Source organism: Melopsittacus undulatus, chromosome 1 (genome assembly GCF_012275295.1).
Source record: "Melopsittacus undulatus isolate bMelUnd1 chromosome 1, bMelUnd1.mat.Z, whole genome shotgun sequence".
Taxonomy (NCBI): Eukaryota; Metazoa; Chordata; class Aves; order Psittaciformes; family Psittaculidae; genus Melopsittacus; species Melopsittacus undulatus.
This window is the reverse complement of record NC_047527.1, coordinates 84,605,973-84,625,392: the sequence shown is the minus strand read 5'-3', so window position 1 is coordinate 84,625,392 and position 19,420 is coordinate 84,605,973. Positions and strand designations below refer to the sequence as shown.

Here is a 19,420-nt window from a genome sequence, read left to right as displayed (position 1 = left end):
TGAAGCCTAGTGGAAGTAAGACACTACTGTATTAAAGTGCCTCAGTTTTGTCAATTGGGATAATGTGGTGGTTGACTTGGAATGGCAAGAGTGGAAACATGCTCTAGCCATACTCCTTACAGGATGCTTTAAGAGAACCAGATAAGTCAGTGTCCTGAATAACACAAACACAAGTCCGGGTTAATTTATTGTATTAAATGCAGGTCATGGTAAAATGATGAAGTGAAGCATAAAGCAAAACCTCACTGGTGTTTCTATCAATGCTATGACTATATTTGCTGAGATGCACTCATAAGTTACTAAAACTGGTCAAAAATGCAGGTAGCAAGGAAACCATGCAGATATTAGCCAGGAAACAAGTATAATTTGGTAAAATTAAGAAGAGGGAGGAGGTTTGAATTCTGATGTTTTAGATTGCGTATCAATAAGAAGTAGCAAAAAAGCATATTGCTCATAGTTTTCTTAGCATTTTTCTGGTTGGAACTCTCAGCAACCTTAAACTAGAAAGTTGAGAAAAATGAGGAAAAATGCAAGATTAGAAGTCAGCAATTAAATGTTAAAGGCTGGAGTTTTTGCCTTCACTGCCTTGTTTTTTCATGAAGCTTCAGGGGCAGGAGAGGAGGAATGTAACTTTTCTATATATGTGTTGTAAGACAGGAGAAGTTAAAGGGTATTTTGAGATTATTCCAGGTTTGTATTTTTTTTTTTTTTTAATTTCCAACAATCTGGTTTTCCTCTCTGGGAGATTCAAGAGGGCAAACTACATTTCCCTTGGAGTAATATTTGGCATAAGGCTGGGTGAAAGCCTGTGTGCACAGAGCTTTTATGGCTCCACCTTACTCCCAAATAACAAAGCCAGAAGAGCGGGTATGATGCAAGGGAGCAAAACTCTGCACTCTGTTTTCTGTGGAGGGTTGTCTGATTAGGACAATTAGGAGCAGTAGAGGGGTGGTCTTTGAGGCACAAGGTGGTTTCTGGGTGCTGCCTTACTTTGGAAGGAAGAAAAAGAACATACACTTTCAGTACATATGGCTACATGGCTTAAGGTTGAGCTTTTAACACTGCATTACCTATTTTTCTGTTGAACAGTGAACATAGGGTGCTGTCTAGGAGCAACTAATAACTCATTCTAGGGGAGAGCAGAATCTGCCAAAGAAGAGGATGCTCTTGGATTTGTTGTGTCTGATGAAGAAGTGGAAAGGGTGGTCAGCCTTAAATTTCAGAACATGGACAACGGGTGCACTTGTTAGTACTACAGTTGCAGTAGCAGCAGCTGCCTCAGTGCCTTTCTCATCAACTGCAACAAAAGATTGGTGAATAATTTTGGAGATGAGCATATCACCCTTCTCAGCCATTCCACTGAAATCAGCATTGCTGCTGAAGGCACTGTGCATTCCCATGCTGCTCAATTTATCGCTGAGTTCGTATCTCTCCTCCAGTGTGAACTTAGGAAGGTACAGATCTACAAGAGTTTCAGTCATCTTCTTGGAATCAGTCCATTCGGACAGCTTCTCATACGTCAGTTCTCTCTCCAGCTATCATTTAAGAAAGAGAAGGAATTTGATGTTTACAAGGGAATAAACAACTTTCTAACAATGAATTAGTCAATTTCATGACAATTTAATGAATGAAACAATCATTAAATGGCAAATCTAGCATTTAGCTGAAAGCATGAAATATAGATTGGTTTCTCTGATGATCAGAGGCAAGGTGTGCAACAAATACCTGAGACTTAATGCTGTAAAGTTTTGAGAACCACTTCTCCAAAATTCCTTGCAAAAGGAAAGACAGAGCACTCGATAGCTGCCATCTCCTAAGGCAGCTCTTTCATAGAATGAGCTAGGTTGCAAAAGACCTTTAAGATCATCAAGTCCAGCATTTACCACAACACTGCCAAGTCCACCACTAAACCATGTCATTGTCTTTAAATTCAGTGCTGATGTGAAGGAAATTGCTAGGATATTGCCAGCGGTATAGCAAATGATTTGGTCCAGTTCCATAGAAACAAGTGATAATATTGCACCTATTTCCTTGGCAATTTTAAAGCAGACTGATTCCAGCAAAATCTTTCACTGCCACTCTCTGTCCTCATTCTTACGTTACCAGGGTTCAGCTCAGATTAAAAGAAGGAGAGCAATGGCAGGTATTCTTGAGTTAATAGAGGCCAAGGATTTTAATGTCTTGCAATTGTAATAACTACAGTGGCAGATCTCATTATTATAGCAAATCAGTCACATTGAAATCCTAGTTTTTCAGGCATCACACCAATGTGTGTGGGGCAAACAGAATGAGAAAAAGATGGGTAGTAAACTTCCAGGTCATGGAGAAGAGGTGTCTGTTATCTCAGGAGGAAGCTATGGGTACTTGTACAGTACTGTTACTTCTGAATGTGCAATGAAAGGAGATTTAAGCCTTACAGATCACGTGGGATTGGGTGTCAGTGATGGGACTGTAAAGAGCTAAGCATCTGGTTATGCACAGTGTTGACTGTTTTCAGTTATTACCAAACTAAGGGCACTCACTGTGGAGGACCTTTTTGACATACCATCTTGGTATTAAAAGATATTTATTCAGCTATTGAGGAGATCAAAGAGCATTTCCTCAGAGTGCAAAGTACAGCTGCCAGCCCTTTTTTTTATGTTATGACTGAGTGGTGATACAAAATGGATGTAGCATACTTTTTTACCTGTTCAAGACCTGTAGTGGCGTCTTTGATGTCATCAGGAAGGAGGATGAACATACTGAGTTCATGTTTCAAGTATGGCAACTCAATCATTTTGATATTCAGTGTTTCCATGATGAGAACTGGAAATGTATTTCTTACGCACATCATCTTCACAGGCTTGGTCTTGTTCTGTGAAGTATTTATTTATAAGTAAGAAATCATTTCTTGAAAGGAAGGATGATGGTGACTCAGTGCAGTGGAGGGAGGGGACATTTTTATAAGCAGCTTTTACAACAGCTATTTGTTATTCATTTCCAAAGCCTTTCTCAACTAGACAATATTTCTTATCTTGGTGTTTGTGCTAGAATATTTTGCTGGGGGCTGAACTGACTGATTTTTCTTTTCTTCCCAAAACATGCACAGCAGCCCACATAAGAGAGTTAGAAATGTCTGCAGGGATTAGGGGGATGGAGCAGCTATGGGATATAGTCTTGCAACATTGCAGACAGGGAAACAGCTATGGTTTAAGAGGATGAGTTTTGTGCACTTCTTCTGTGGCCCCCTCTCTGGCAATACAAAGAGCCGTTTGCTCTTTATGTCACAGCCCTTAACAGGAGGTGACACTATTGTCTCAGCAAAAGGGCTCATAGAGAGGGATATTCCTGGAAAGCAGTCACTTTTGCAGGAGTATGTAACCTCTCTTAACATCTGCAGCCCTTCATTCAAAGTAGCAGCCATTGTATACATGCTAATCAGAAAGCAGAAGCTATACACTACATGGAAATTGCAGAGAGCTCTTGTCTTTTGATGAGAATTCATTGACACCTCTTCTAAATACATCCACTCACATTTCGTCTTGTTCAACCATACCGCTATTCAGGGTACCCTGTGGCAGCTGTATTGGTGAGGGTATGTGTGTGCCTAGCTAGGCTGCTCAGCAGAGTCCTGGGTACTGCACTCATCTATGACATGGCATGTAGTTCCTCCCTGTGAAGTGTGGAGTCTCAAAATCATGTTTTTACAACCTAGCCCTTTTAGCACTGTTTTTAAAAAAGTCTTAAGTGACTCTAGTGTTTCTGGAAATGGTAGCTGTTACCTGGACCTCATTAACATTTACCTGAGCAGCATCTTAATGTTGCAGTGAGCTGAGCAATAACACATTTTGCTGTAACCAGCTTTTTACAGAGAGCCTAGTTACTACAGGGATACCTAAAAGACTTATGAAATGGAAAGATTTCAGCAGTAGCTGTTGTCACCAGCCTGTTTATAGTAAGAAGGTTACTGGAGGAGCTTACCTTGCTCAGTCGGAAGGGTTGCACAACTGTATTCCCTTCGGGAAATTTCACTTCCCATTCTGCCTTGAAGTAAACAGCATTTACTAGGACGAGCTTCGTGGAGGTTGTCACATCTCGTGGACCCAGCAAATTCTTGATTTTGCCTTTTGAAATCAGAAGAGTTGGTTTTATTCTAGTGTAACACAATGAGGACATGTTTTACTGGCTTTCCTCTCAATTCAGCTCCTTAGTGAAAAAGTCCATGCCTCAATGCTGAACTTCTTAAAATACTCCCCTGACATCAATCAATTAGCTTGTTTAAGTTTCTAAAGCTGTTTGCTGCTTGATTCTCCTGGCTAGCTGACAGAGATTCCTTCTCCAGAAAACATCACAGCTTCATGGCAAGCAGCTAGAAGCAGGAAGCCACATACTGTCTCACCAGCTTGTTAACATCAGGTAAAAGAAGGCCAGCACCTCTGGTTGGTGCAGAGTGGTACAGCTGGGTAGGCATTTCCACCTGCCTTGGAGCACACTGGCAGGCAGAGGTGTTTCTCTCCTCTGCCTTCTCTGCCTGTGATGCATGGGTGCAGCATCAGGGCAGCAGCTGTGCTTGAGGACCAGCTGATGAAGACCACAGCAGAACTCATGGGAGTCTCCCCAGGGAGCTTGCTGAGGTCTGGATTGGGTATCTGAAGCTGCTGAAGCGTGCTTCTCTTTCTCTGTCCTCCCACTGCGTCTCTGCTCTCTGTCTGCATTGCAAGGCATGACCTGGCTGCTGCAGTAGCATGTGGAAAAGCAAGGGCACCTGCCCAAAGCAAATGGCAGGCTGACTTTAATAAGAGAGGGATAATGTTGGGTTGAGTTCAGCTTACCCTCAGTTTGTTTTTCAACCCAAGTGTTAATTTCCTTTCTGGATTGTTCCATGGCTGTCTTAAAGCTAACATTCTGTGGCTCTGCTTTGTAGTACTTCTTACTGAGCTGTATGTATACCTGAAAAATAAAACACACAATGTGAAAAAAAAGTAAGTTCTATAATATACTGGATTTTCCAGTCCCAAAGGGAATTTTTTAGCTCTTGGACTTCTTGATAGATTCTGGGCCTAGAGTACTGCAGGCTTTTAGTTGTTACTCTCTGTTAGACTACAAGTTAACAGTTAAGAAATAACCAAAGGACAGAATATTCTCTTCTTTTTTTTCCCACTTTCATTTGGAAAAAGGAAGAAGGCTGTGCACATCCCATAGATGTGCTTATTTTAATGCCTCGTTTATAATTGTATATGTTGGGGGTTCCAGTAATAAAGACATGTTGCATGAAAAGGCATCCCTACCCTATAGCCAAAGGGCAGTGCATCCTTAAATACCATGAGCAAACCGACTGGTATTTTACAGATAAATATATCACTGGATTCCAGTGCTCTTAGTTACAGTATTCAGGGGCAGCTTCAAATCTGATCTATTAATGGCAAGCAATTAAAATGAGAAATATTTTTTGCACTTTTTCTTCCTTCTGTCTGACACTTAACTTACAGGCAATAACACAAAAGTTTTTTCCATGTAAATGCGGTTGGCAGTTTTCAGTGAGTAAGTGCTTCTGGGTTTATTGATGGCAGTCAGGAGCTCTTTGAAGCCAGAGTGGGTATCTTCACCTTGCTTGTACTCAGGATCCTTGGAAAGAGAAACCATACATTCAGAAGTTGCATTTTTTATGAAGTTTTCAAAACACACTGGGTGATGTATGTGAGAGAGGGATTTGGGTTTCACTCTCTTCCTTTCTATTTTTCTAAGTTTACCATCACTGCTATTTGCAGGGCTTTCTTTATGGCTGGATTAACTGATCTGTCATATAGCAAACCTTCCAGACTATCCCAATGACTTGCCTTTCCATGCTTCTCAGAATCTGAGTGAGTGAAAGGAACTGAACCTGAGTCTGTTGTGAAGTATGTTGGGGTTTGTAATTTAAAGAGGGTGGCAGTCAAGAAATTTAAGACTTCTAAAGCTTTGTTTGGATATTTTGATTCTCAAGTTTCTTTATCTTGGGATTTCAGTTCTGATAGATACCATTTTTCTTCTCTTTGGTCTCCCCCGAGAAGGTCTGGCCACAGAAGAAGAGCCTTCAGATCTTGCTGTTTGAGTGAAATGAAGAACCTGCAAGCAGAGTTTCCGAAGGTGAGAAACAGAAGGAACTGGTGTGACTTAAAGCCAAATGGGGATCAAATGTTTGTCTTCTTTTGCTCCCTATGATAATTCATTGCTCTACCTGGTGCTTAGGTGACTAATCAAAGGGACGGTGAAGATGTAGTGCACATAAATCCCACAGAGTAAGAATGGGTAGCACAGTACCCCTTCCACACCATCGACACAGTGCTTCTGTCTGCACGCTGCAAGGCTGAACTCCCTTCCATAGCTGTTGCTCTAAGCAATAGCAGTGTGTTTACGCAAACCCAAAATGCTTCTACCCAAGATAACGGTACTAAGGCATCTGAATGAGAATGTGCTGACACAGAGAAGAGTCCTGGGCAGTGCTGAACATCCCCTTTGAGCCAGCAATATGCCAGGCAGTAAGAAGGATTGGGTCAGAGAATGTGGAGATACCAAAGCAATTCTTGTTTTCCTGGTGGATTGTCAGGCAGTTGTTTAGGAAAGCATAAATCAAGATAGAAATGTGCATCCTGGACAGGGAAGAGGGGGGGGGTGCTGGGATCTGCAACTTCCTGCCAGCTAGGAGCTACTGTAACCAACTCTTTGCTTCTCAAAGGGAATATCCCGTCTGTGACAGAATCATAGAATCACAGGATGAATTAGAAGGTGTAGAATAATTTAGAAGAAGTCAGGTTCAGAGAGCCTCTGTGCTCAGTGTGTGATACCCACAGGACACTTTCTCTTACCATTCACTTGATTCATTCTCTGGTCTGCTTTTGTTCCTTGTCATTGTGGTGGCAATTTTTTCTATCTAGCACTAAATTTTGCAAGCCATTGTAGGAGCCAGGTATCATGTGGGATGTATGCTTCATAGAGCAACCTACCTCTGCCATCTCTATTGCTGTATTGCCTTTTGCACCCAGGTACACCAGAGCCATAGCAGATGATACACTCCAGGGGGAAAAGAAAATGTTTTTGCCCTTGTTTGCCTCATTCAGCTTGTTGAAAAGATCAACCGTAAACTTGCCAACTGATGTTGAGACCAGTTCCATTGCTGCAACCTGGAAAGAGGCAAGAGGCAGAATTGTACTATTTGAATGTTTAAAATTACATATGCAGTGCATATTAATGAGAAATGTTACATGTGCAACACGATGCCTTGGCACCCACTAAAACTAATAGCCTAGTTGTATGCTTTATCTTCCACACAGATGCTGATTTCCATCTGTTAGAAGCAGCAATTTCTTTTAGGTTTTTCTGTTATTCAAATATTTTCCTATGATTTTACATATGTCATCTTCTACAGAGCTGCCATTTTCTTTATGTTTCTTTCTGCTTTTGGTTTTCAAAAACATGCAGACTTGTAAGCTGGTTATTTTTCTTCCTTTTTGTCCTTAACTAATAATTTAGCAAAGTAATGTTCCAGGGGAATTTAAATACAATTTTAATACATAGGCTCACAACACGCCTGATTTTCTCACTAGTTCCTCTTTGACCTGTGCAGAACGGAGAGCTGAAACTGGGGAAGAATTTAGGTATAACTCTTGGGCTAATGTGCTTTTTCTGCCCAGCTACCTATTCTGGTATTTGCTTTTAGACTGATAGAGTTTTACTCATGATGTTTACCTACCACCCCTCCTGTACATCCCAGCAATTTTATTTTTCCCAGAAACTGGAAGATTCCTTGAGGTTATGAGTATTTCAGACTTTAAAATATCTGCTCAATAGTGTCTGCCTTATGTTTTCCAGTTAAGAGACCAGAAATGCTGTCATTGATGTTATTGTTGTTGTTAATATTATTATTGAGATTTATATCTATGGAATGGAGCAACAGAAATTATGGGACAATCTCTGACATCTACAGGTATTTATCAAGTATTTGGCTGCAAACCATTGCAAACTGAAGATTTAAATTAGTAAGACAGTAACTGCCCTAAGAAAACTTCACTTCTTATGATGTTATGCCCCAAATTAGCATTTTTCCTTAGCCTCAGAGATCTATATTCTCTAAGGGATGACATCTAGACAAATATTAGTGTAGAACAATGCATTATTACTTATACAACCATACGAGCCACAGATTGCTTTTTTAAAAGTATCAGAAAAGTTACTTAAATTGATTTAAATATTTACCTCTGATCCTGTGGGAGATAAGACTTATGTCTTGTCCTCAGTCAGGTTCTGTGTTTGTGTGTTAAGCAAGGAAAAGGGAGGTGCAAGGACTACTTATAGTCCTTGCACCTCCCTTTCCTTCTCTCCTCCATCCAGGTTGTTTCCGCCTAAGCAAAGCTCCTTTTTACCACATCCCCAGAAGACCTTACGTAACTTTGTCCTCTTTGCTGACCTTGTCACTTTTCATGTTTAGACATTTCAAAAGGACAATGGAATTAAGATCTCAGCTCTGTCATTACACCACAATAGTCTATTGACAGGATAGCAGAACAGTTCGACTGTTCCAATGGTCTTCTGGTGGTGCGGACATAACTGAAAATAGCTGGTCTGTTGTTTAAAATAAATGATTAGTGAACAAGTTGCACAACTAGAATGCTTGTTTTTTATTTCTGAATATAAGCAGGTATTGTAGGCCTGATTCTCCTCTGCAGCTTTGTGCAGCTGTGACTCCTAGGTTTCAGATGTGGTACATCAGCATAAAATATCAAGCTTAATGATTGGTTTAGACACAGGGAGTCCAAATTCAGACTGGAGATCATTAAGAACATAGACAGAGGCAAGGCCATGAAGGATCATTCAGGTAAGGGATGGACACCCCACTGATTATGTGGTGATGAAATCTCATTGCAGCCATGGCTGGGAATCATTTGAGAGAAACTCTACAAAGCACTGAGTTAGTGCACAGTACTTGCAGGTAGTGAAGGAGGGCAAGGAGTAAAACAACCCCACTGGGAGGGCTTGAGCAAGGATGGAGTGAAAAAATACAATGAGGGCAAACATGACACAGTAGTTGTCACTCTGCAGTCCCAGAAAAGAGACAGGATGCTGGTGGGTGGTGGAAGAAGGAGAAGATGGTGGCAACAACTGTAAGACCCTGGGTGACAGGGGAAGGGTAATGGAGGAAGGGAAGGAAACTGCACTGTGTGCTAAGCATTTTACTGCAAGCCTGATTACAGGAACAGAGTGGGTCAAGTCTTGTAAAAAGTGGCAGAAATCAGTGTTGTGCAAGGCAGTGAAGAAATGACAGAAATTAAACAAATGCTTTATATGATGAGTAAGTCCTCAAGAAATCAGGATAGGAGAAAGGTCAGCTGAATGGTTAGGTAGTGGGAAAGCCCAAGCCCCAAAGTGGGAGGCTCTAAGTCCCAAAAATGTATGCTGAGGATAAGCAAGCTAGTAGCTCTCTTTGCTAGTCAAGGTGCAAGAACGCCAGGCAGGATGAAAAAGGGAGGTGGCAAGGCAGAATGGCTGTTGACAAGATAGAGAAAATCACACATGTTAATTGAAAGAGACATCCAGAGGCCAATTTCCTGCTTGGAGCCTTTCTGGGCAACCTTTTCTAGTGCTGTGCTGCTCACCTGGGGAAAAAGTTGTTCCCTAACGTGCAGCTCACCCTTCAATTGTTGTGGTCATTGCCACTTAGTAATGATCTGGCACTGCCAAGAGGACATTAACTGGCATCTTTGCAACCAGGCTTAAAATAGTTGAAGGAGAGAAAAAAGTTGACTCACATTTCCATTGTTTTTAATAGCCTATGATTTGGTCTGGGTGTACATTGTCACATTGTCATGGTTATGCTCCTCCTTGGCCTCCCAGCTGTGGCTTTTCTGTCTTATTCCTGAGGCACATCAGGAAGTGCTTAAGAGGCTTGGCCATGGTAACGTGAAGCCCTTTTATTAGGTGAAGCATGGCATGGCAGAATAGCATCTGAACTCAAAGGGGTCCTGTATCATGTTTCACATCTGAGACAGAGGTAGTGCTATAGAGGTGGTATGGGGATAGAATTAATCACTTGCTTCACAACACTTCTCCTATGCTCTTTCTTATTTGGGAAGCAGAGCTAGAAGGAGCCCTGGAAGCAGCTAGCCACATAAAGAAAATAAAAAGGACTCAGTGGCAGTCAGCAGTCCGCTCTCTGTCAGGAAAAGGGAGTCCTGCCGTTCCAAGAAGAGATGTTTATAGTAAGATGCTGTTGCAGTATGCAAGTCCTGTAAAAGACCCAGTCCTTTGCTCTCTGTTGTGGATTCAGAGTTAGGAGCATCCCCTCGAAATACGCATGACTGATTAGGACACTCTCTTAGGAGAAAGGGCTGTGATGGGAGCAAATAGGTTCTGAAATGTGTTGCGGGTTAAGCCCAGTCAGTAACGCAGAACCATGCAGCTAGTTGCTCATTCCTCCCCACCCCCCGCCTCCCCACTACCAGAGGGATGGGGAGGAGAATCAAAAGAATGTAACTCCCATGGGTTGAGATAAGAACAGTCCAGTAACTAAGGTATGACGAAAACAACTACTGCTGCCATCAATAATAATAATGATAAGGGAAATAACAAGGGAAGAGAATACAACCACTCACCACCCACCAACCGATACCCAGCCTGACCTGAGTGGTGATCTAGCCCTTCTGGGTAACTGCCCCCAGTTATACTGGGCATGGCATGCTGTGGTATGGAATACCTCTTTGGCTAGTTTGGGTCAGGTGTCCTCTCTCTGCTTCCTCCCAGCTTCCTGTGCCCCTCCATCACTGGCAGAACATGAATCTTGTCTTTGATCAGGACAAGTGTTACTTAGCAGCAACTAAAAACATTGGTGTTATCAGTACTGCTCTCAGACTGAAAAGTAAAAGACACAGCACTGCACCAGCTACTAAGAAGGAGAAAAATACTTGTTATAGCTGAACCCAGGACAGCATGTAATCTTCCAGAAAGCTCTTAGGGAGTCAGTATTGAAGGCTTAATTGTCTAATTTGATCTTGCCTCAAACTAGTGAAAAAAGTGGCAAAGCAAAATGAGAGGAAAGCAGTGGGGTGCTGGGCTGGCAACATAAATGCATAAAAATTTGCAAAGGAAAATGTTTCAAGACACATGTTTTATTTTCTTCCAGTTCTACAGTGTTGTTCAATATTTTCTGATTGTGGGGAATTCTATCTGTGGGGCAGAGATTAGAAAGTACATGTGTTAGCCCCATCGTGTGCAAGAAAGAAGCACCATCAGAACACAGGATTTTGCAGGTTTATTTCATTGTCAACTGTGCCAGGCTGCAAAGTGGGTATAAAATTAGAGAGAATGTGGTAAGGTAGCTGTCATGGGATGACCAGCTCAGTGAGCTGAAACTAATGGAGATGCAATAGCCTTTCACAGGAATGAGTTTTTCCTGGTTCTTTTCTTCTTACGTACCAAAGCAAGTGTGTTTGGAATTACTGGTTTAGATCAGAACTTGGTATGCTCTGCATTGTGGCAATTCTTGTTCAGAAAGTGCACTGTTCCTTGCACAGTTTGGCTCTTATAGTGTAGTGGTAGCATTTTGGGGTTCTTTGGCTACGAAAATGAGCAAGAGGCACACATTCCAGATTATTTTCCATATGTACTCTCTTCTAACATTGAGAAATTTGTCAACAATACAGGAAAATTAAAAAGTGCACAGACTATGGAGGTGCTCTTCATGGTGTGCAGTTTGTTCATTGTTGTTGCAAGAGTCTGTTTAACAAATGTTGAGTTTCTATGGGGAAGAGAATCTTCCCAAGAAGAGGAGACTTTTGGTCTTGTTGTGCCTAATAAAGAAGAGGAAAGGGTGATCTGCCACAAAAATAACAGTAGCACCAAGACTTCGTGATGCCAGTGTTGCTGAACTGGCAGCTGCTGCCTCTGTGCCTTCTTCATTGACTTCCAGATAACACTTGTGAAAAACTTGTGACAAAAACAGATCACCATTTTCTGACATTCCTGTAAAATCAGCCTGACCTTCAATGAAGGCATCTTCTAGCCCCATCCTGCTTAAAGTAGATTTGAGGTCATATTTCTCCTCTAACGTGAACCTGGGCAAATAAACTTCCATTTTCATTTTCTCCATCAGTTCAGGGCTGGTCCATGCAGACAAGTTTTCAAAAGTCAATTCTCTTTCTAGCTGCAGTTAATAAAAAGAGAATCAGACAATTAAACTGTGTTCAAACACTTGTTCTTTAAGGGCTATTTCTTCTCTTAAATGGAGACCTTTACAAGCTGTTCTAAGAGTGTAAAAAAAAAAGTAGGGAAAGACCAATCTGGAGATCTTTCTGGCTGAAGGAGTATGTTGTTCTACAGCAGGTCAATACAGTATTTTAACTGTTTTCAGTAACTGCCACAGAATATGACAGGGTTAAATAGTTCTAAAACAAAAACACCAGTATCAAGTAACAGTAGGATGGTTGATTTGTGATAGTTTTTCAGTAGTCTGTTCACATTTCTGTATTCCCTACATTTTAGAATTTACTAAAAAGTGCTTTTCATCTACAGAATGCCCACTAATGTGAATAATTTAGTTAGTTATCCAAAGGCAGCATCTGTCTCCTTACAGAAGGTGGCGGTGTCCATACGTATTTGCTCTGGACACCCTGGAAAGTAATGGAGGCTGCCCAGTTTGTGGTTTGGTTGGGATTTTTTTTGGAGTGAAAACATGTTTGTTTGAATGGATACACACAGTGGATCTCAGCAGGGCTGGCTAAATGTCCTCAGTTTTGTTCAGCTGAAAGAGGAGACAGTCTGGTGGAGTCTGTGTTGTTTCTAAGACTGATCAACATTAGGAACCATGGAAGTGCCAGCTATCAAGAGTAAGAAATCCGGTCTGAGCTACAATATGTTCAAGTTCACAGTGCTAGACCACATCTGGGATTTGCTTTTCCTTGAGCCTGATCAGTACTCTTTTTCCTAGAAACATGACTGCACCCTGGTCTTTTACCTTGCACATTCATAAAGTAAATAATGACGCTCTTGATTTTTCAGATTACTTATGTTCTCAGTTGCTTTACCTTTTGTAGGACGGTGATGTCACTTGGTAGAAGGATAAACATGCTGAGGTCATTGTTGACGTATGGAAGCTCAAGAATATCAGTCTGGACTGATTCTATGTAGGTCCAGTTAAACTTATCACTCAGGTACATCATGGGCACTGGTTTAGTTGTATGCTGCAACAGATCAAATTAAATGCTTGCCATTTGTACTCTGATTAAACAGTAAAGGAATGAGTTAAAGTAGCACAGTGGAGGTTTTCTGTATTTACTGTACAAGCTGCCAGTGTGCTAAGACATCCTTATGGCTCCAAACGATAGGGCTGTATGCTTTAAATGAAATAATTTTAATGCTGCATGGTTTTAAAGATTGACAGAAATTCTCTCGCCATCTTTTTTTTTTTCTCCCCACTTGCAGTGTAGGCTATAGGACTGTATATTCTCTTACCATGTTTATTTTGAAAGGCCTTTGCCTGGTGGCTTCAGCTTCAAACTTTGTTGCCCAGTTTCCTTTGAAGTAGAGTGCATTTACCAGGACTAGCCTGGTAAGTGAATCCACAGATCCAGGAGGCAGCAGATTTTGAATTTTACCTAGAGAAAACAGGACATTTACACATTAGTGCAGTTTTACTGTTTCAGTGTGAGTGTTGGCAAAGTTTTTTTGGATATAAGCCAGGGAAATTCTAAGTGTTGATATGGCATGCATCCAGTTTGAGATTCTTCACAAATATGTGGTTACTGGAATAATCTTGATTTGTAAAGAAGAGTAAGCCACATTGCTCCAATATTCAGATGGAGGATACTAATTTTTTGTAAGGGCTTGTCAGTAGATGACTACTTTAGGAAAACTGATCTGACTTACCTTTCTGAGGTGAATTGTTTGCCTGCTTTAGGCCCCTTGGATACAGAGACTTTGTTCAATGCCAAAATAGCATTTTAATTGTGAGGGGAGAGACTGGAGCTTACCTTCAGTCTGGTATTCAGCTTTGGAATTGATCTCTCTTCTGATTTCATCTGCTGCTCCCACAAAGTCAACTGACTGTGGCTCTGCATTGTAGTATTTCTTGGCTAACTGTAAATATTCCTGCAGTGCAAGAGAGAAACCTGTCTTATCTTTGTTGCCTGCCAATATGAATGCTAATAAATAGCTACAACCAAACAGGGAGAAAACATTTAAAAATTACCTAGATTACAAGCACAGCATTTTGTCAAAGGGAAAAAATATTTTTTTAGTCGAAATACACAATTTATATTCTAAACCCCTCTCACCTAACTACATCTGGAAATTATTCTGAAATCAGATACACATCCAATAAAACTAAAATTTATTATCCAGTGTCTTGAGAAAAGTCTCATAGAAAACATTTATGTTAAGGACAACAACATGACTTGCAGATGTAATGAAAATATTTTAGATTATATGGTGTATGGTATCTAGTCATAGATAGATCATAAAGGTTAAATGACACAGCATAATCTGAATAAACGGGCTACCTACTTTACTGAAAGGCAACGATTTTTCTCCATATAGCTGGTTCACACTTTTAAGGAGATAATTTTTAGTGGGTTGGTTGATTTCAAAGTTGAGTGCTTTAAACCCAGTGTGGATATTATCCGATTTGCCAATTTCTGTCTTGAAGAAAAGAAGAAAAAAATATATTATCCATCTGTTGTGTAAAATAGTTCAAAATTTGTAATTTTTTCCTTCACACAGCTCTAGGTATTTTTATTCAGGTGGTCTGTTACCTGTACTGTAACGCAAGAGGTGTTCTAAACTGCACAGCTATTAAAAGAATCATTTGAAAGTATTAGAAGTTGCAGAGGTGGTACTGACACTATAAATATCTAGATGCAAGCATTAAGAGCCTGAACTATGGAAAACATTTAAGGCTTTGTAAGTGGATTTGTGCAATTAAGTATATCTAGTGAATGAGAGACAGACTGTAATTGGTACATAGAATCATAGAATAGTTAGGATTGGAAAGGACCTTAAGATCATCTAGTAACATGATGCATGAAGATGTGGCTGTGTGACTCCTTTCATTTATGAAAGTCAAAGGTATTACATGGAAAGTTTGCCCCTAAATTTCTTAATCTTGCTCTTAACATTAATATTTTGTGGGGTTTTTTTTGTGTTTGGTTTTGTTTGGGTTTTTTTTTTTATGTTGCAGTAAATTCTTTATATTGAAGTAACAGGATTAAATGAATGTGGCACAGACTCTCAAATGAACTCAAGGAACTTAAGCTGTGAATTAGTAAACTAAAACTCTGTACCTGTGCTGTATTATTCTTGTCGTTACGTTAGAATCAGAGGCATTAACAGACACTTGCATTTCTAAACTGTTAGAACAGTTCCTTTGCCCTACTCACAGCACTCTGTAATTCTTACAGTTTGGATGCATTACTCAGGAGGAGCAATTCCTCTCCTATTTATGCAGTGTAAATGGGTTGTAGACATAGCCACTAAAATAAATCTTCCCACCACAGGGTTTGGCTGCGGGATGCAGATCCAAGTGCCCATTCATCAGAACTTGCCACTGCTGTGGCTTTGTGTGCAGACTGCAGGGAAATGGCTTACTCCCACAAAGAAGAAGGATGACAGGAAAAAGCAGGGAGAAGAGCTTGACACCACCTTGGCTGAATTGTCAAGGAGGAAAACCAGCTTTTACTAACTCAGAAGGATTACACTGGCTTTTCCATATTTTTCTGCTATGTTAAATTGTGTATACTTTGGTACAAGATGCCTGCCAGTATGTCAAAGAAATATCTCAGGAATATAATTTACATTACATGAAGGCTTATTACAAGCAACTGTTCTATCTTGGAAATTCCATGTCAATTTATTTTGTTAACTATTCAGCTGAAATGGAGACTTGATTTCTGAAACATATCAAGCACTGGTAGCCTGGAAAAGTTAATGTTCTTGTTTCTGTTGTCTTGATGCTGCAATCAAATGTGTGTAACAGCAGCTCTGTTCTTGTGATTAGCTCTGAGATGGGAGTCATGCCTGTTCAAAGAACATGTTATTGCTAAATAGCTAGCTATTGAACAGTAATAATTTGAGAAGGAAATATCTTCTCAGAGCTAAAGGAAAAAGATCAGATCTATTGACAGAGAATGGCAACATTAAATTTAACATTTTGCAAATTTGAGGTTAGTTTTTGCAATTCTGCCTAAAAAGAGGAAGCATGTAGTAAGTATTGCATTAGGTGAAGGTATCACAGGATGCTGTACCAATTAATTGTGCACACTACGTCTGAGGAAGGCAAACATATGCAAATGCAAATGTGGAAGGAAAATACAAGCAAGAGAAGATGTGACCATGCCCATAGTTTGATCACTAGACTTGATGAGATACCTTCTGGAAACAAGTGCATCGGTTTGCTAGACGCTCTTCTGTTCTGGAAAAGATTTGCATTTTTATGGTTGTGGTGACATTCTTGGTTCCTTCAGCTTTGTTAAAGTGAAGTACCTATAGTGGAAAAGCAATAATAAATTCAATGATAGAAAATCTGTGATTGAAGTAAAATCTTTCAGTGATGTCATGGGAGTGGTGATGAAGAAAGCCAAACTCATATTTTAGTCATATTCCTGACTGAATATGAAATCTTTGGTTAGGTCTCAAGGTCCATGTGTACAAAATGGCTTTTGCACACTAATACACACTAAGGCTGCAGGGCAAAACTTTCATGTACCTGGCCTATATAGAGGAATCCATCTGCTTTGAGTTGCAGGTAGATTTCTATAGATAGGAACGCCCTGGGCTGACCAATAAATACCTGGGAAGAGCCAATTATCTCCCAGTGGAGGCTACCAAAGCACAGGTTTAAATGTAGTGCTGCTATGTGTCAGAAAGCATGAAAAACAGTGCAGGCAGTTTCATGCCTTAAATACCTTGTTCTGAGCATGTACACTTTACCCAGACTACAAAGGGGTGCATCCAGCCTTGGAATATTTTTTTGGAAGAGCTATGTTCCCTCTCTTTGTTTGTTTTCCCTTCTTCTTAAGAGAAGATTGCTCCTTTCCCTGTTACCCTATCAGCCATCTTCTGTCCTGTAAATCAGAAGTTAGATCTGCCTTAGCAGGTTGGACAACTTCTGCTTTAGCAGATGGCATCTCACAAGCCTCACCTCCTATGATAGGAGCTAGACAACTGTGCACTGAGGTTGTTCCCACGGCCGCCTGCTGAAGCTATGAACTTTGCACAAATACAACTTATGGATTTCAGCAGATTACAGATTTTGCCTGTAAAATACATACCCCAAAGCAAGGCTTGTAGTCTCACCACATTTGTTCTCTGATCTGGTGGAAGTGGATTTATGTTTAGCAAAGTGCAAAACTTACAATAGCTATAGGAGGGAGCCTTTCTGTGGGAAGTCATTTCCAAAGAGGTGAGACATGAGATGGAAATTGCCTGTGGTAGAGTAGGAGAGTCCAGGTCTCCTGCTCCCTGCTGAGTGTTCAAGTTACTGATCTTTGGGATAAAAATCCCTTATTTCTACTGGTGTGATGTGAAAGGAAACAATGTCATCAGTGCCACTTCTTTCATCTGTAGAAGGCCTGTTTCCAGAGGCTAGAGTAGACTATTTTTTTGACCTGTGTAAGTAGAGAACTGATCTATTCATTGCAGTGCACATCACGGGTGAAACGGGAGCTAGAATATATGTGTGTAGAGTTTCGATTAATTTTTCTGCTTGTGGCTTTCCTCTGTTTCATCACAATAAATTTCTTCCATGGAGAAAGTTGCTCCAAGAGATAACCCCTTCAGACAGTTACCTTTCGAAGCTCAGACTCACCTTTGCCATTTGATCTGCTGTGTTACCTTTGGCTCCCAAATAAACAGTAGCCAGGGCTGATGAAATACTCAAAGGGGAGAACAAAATATTCTTGTCACCATATTCTTGACACTCATGTTTGAAGAAGTCGAGAGCAAAGCTTGTGTTTGCTTTATTCAAAGCTTCCATTGTTCTGAACCTGCACAGAAAGGGAGAAAAGATGCTATTAGCAAACCACTAATTATGACTGACATGTGTCTGCGAGTTTCTGTTTGTTTTTTTGAATGTTCTTTTGTGATTTAAAGGATTTCTAAAAGTATTTATCTATATTAAGAGTGAGGAGGATTAACCATTATAAAGTCAGACAAGGTTTAGCTTGTCCTGTTTCACTGATGACACTCATTAGCTATCATTTAGGCTACGGGAAAATCAGCCTCCAACCTTGTTTTGTATTTTTTCACCAGGACAGTTATTGCACTGTCCTTTACAGCACCTTGGAGCCACAGCTGGTAACATTACTCACCACTGCCTGGGCTAGTAGATACTGAGAGACTGTCTTTTATGACAATTTTTATGCTTCAGTTTCTGCTAGAGCCTTTTGATGCTCATAACTGTAGTGAACAAATGCTCTGTTAACAGCAACAGTCAAACTATTCCTTTAGGATATTTCTTAGGACAAAATATTCCTGCCAATGCTTGGGCAAGCATTACCCTGACTTTTGCATGATAAGCATTCCCATTTTGACTTTCAAAAATGTCCTGAAACTCTGTCTTACAGTGCTAGCCCAGATCCTAGCTTCCCAGTTGTTCTGCAGGACAAAGTTTCAAAATTCAGTAGACCACAAATGTTGCTGTTTGTCATGTGCATTGCAGGCTTAGCTGAGAGCACTAGGCTAGGACTAGATGGCCTTAGAATAAAGGTAGTTTGTGTCCTGAGTAAGTTGCAAACTAAGAGCTGACCTGATGTTCATAAGGACTACAGAGCACAAGAACAAATTAGTTGACTTAAGCAAACACAGTGGTTCTTACTTTGCTATGATAGATATGCTAGCCAGTGACCTCTAGAAATCATAGAACTCTGTACAATAAATTGCTTTTCCTGTATAAGACTTCCAACTTCTAGACAATGCCTGTGCAAGTAAATCACTTTCCCAAGCATTTTCAATTTCCAATTCACATCTCTGCTTCCTTTCTTCTCTATGCATTTGTCAGCAAAACAACACCATCCAAGAGTATATGAAATAATCTCCAGAAATCATTACAGTACCTTATTTTGCCCAGGGAAGAATGCTGCTCTTCTGATTGTCTCCAAGGTTTCTGCAGTTCACATGAAGGGTAGGGAAAATTTATAGTGGACAGTTCTTATGACTCATGACTGTATGCCCTGTAAGCCACATCCCACATTCAGAAGAACTGAATCATCTCAGAGTAGGATGTGAAGTGATGGTGAGAATGATACCACACAAGAAACTTTCAAAACTGACTGCACAAGTATTTCTATAAACACCTTTCTGGCAACAGGCTAGTAACAACTTGAACCCACACTACTTTAAACAACTTTTTCTTTTGTGTGGTTTGGAGGGTTTTAAAATTGCAGTTGCTGACATACTTCTTTTATGATTTGTCTTATTGAAA

General features: G+C 40.4%; 2 protein-coding genes across 2 annotated transcripts; both read right to left on the bottom strand.

The window, feature by feature from the left end:
- Positions 1-697: 697 nt before the first annotated feature.
- LOC101872410 (heterochromatin-associated protein MENT-like) lies at positions 698-8,270 on the bottom strand. Its single transcript, XM_005149930.3, has 8 exons — positions 8,212-8,270; positions 6,963-7,139; positions 5,998-6,084; positions 5,467-5,604; positions 4,812-4,929; positions 3,961-4,103; positions 2,687-2,854; positions 698-1,535 (listed from the first exon to the last, which is right to left on the bottom strand). Exons 2-8 carry the CDS (start codon positions 7,128-7,130, stop codon positions 1,125-1,127), a joined length of 1,233 nt encoding a protein of 410 aa, XP_005149987.2. The 5' UTR covers positions 7,131-7,139; positions 8,212-8,270; the 3' UTR covers positions 698-1,124.
- A 2,829-nt stretch (positions 8,271-11,099) lies between these two features.
- On the bottom strand, positions 11,100-19,104 carry LOC101872572 (serpin B10-like). Its single transcript, XM_005149931.3, has 8 exons — positions 19,053-19,104; positions 17,807-17,984; positions 16,369-16,482; positions 14,509-14,643; positions 13,977-14,094; positions 13,459-13,601; positions 13,032-13,187; positions 11,100-12,151 (listed from the first exon to the last, which is right to left on the bottom strand). The coding sequence occupies exons 2-8, from the start codon at positions 17,972-17,974 to the stop codon at positions 11,747-11,749; spliced, it is 1,239 nt and encodes a 412-aa protein (XP_005149988.1). The 5' UTR covers positions 17,975-17,984; positions 19,053-19,104; the 3' UTR covers positions 11,100-11,746.
- Positions 19,105-19,420: the final 316 nt, after the last annotated feature.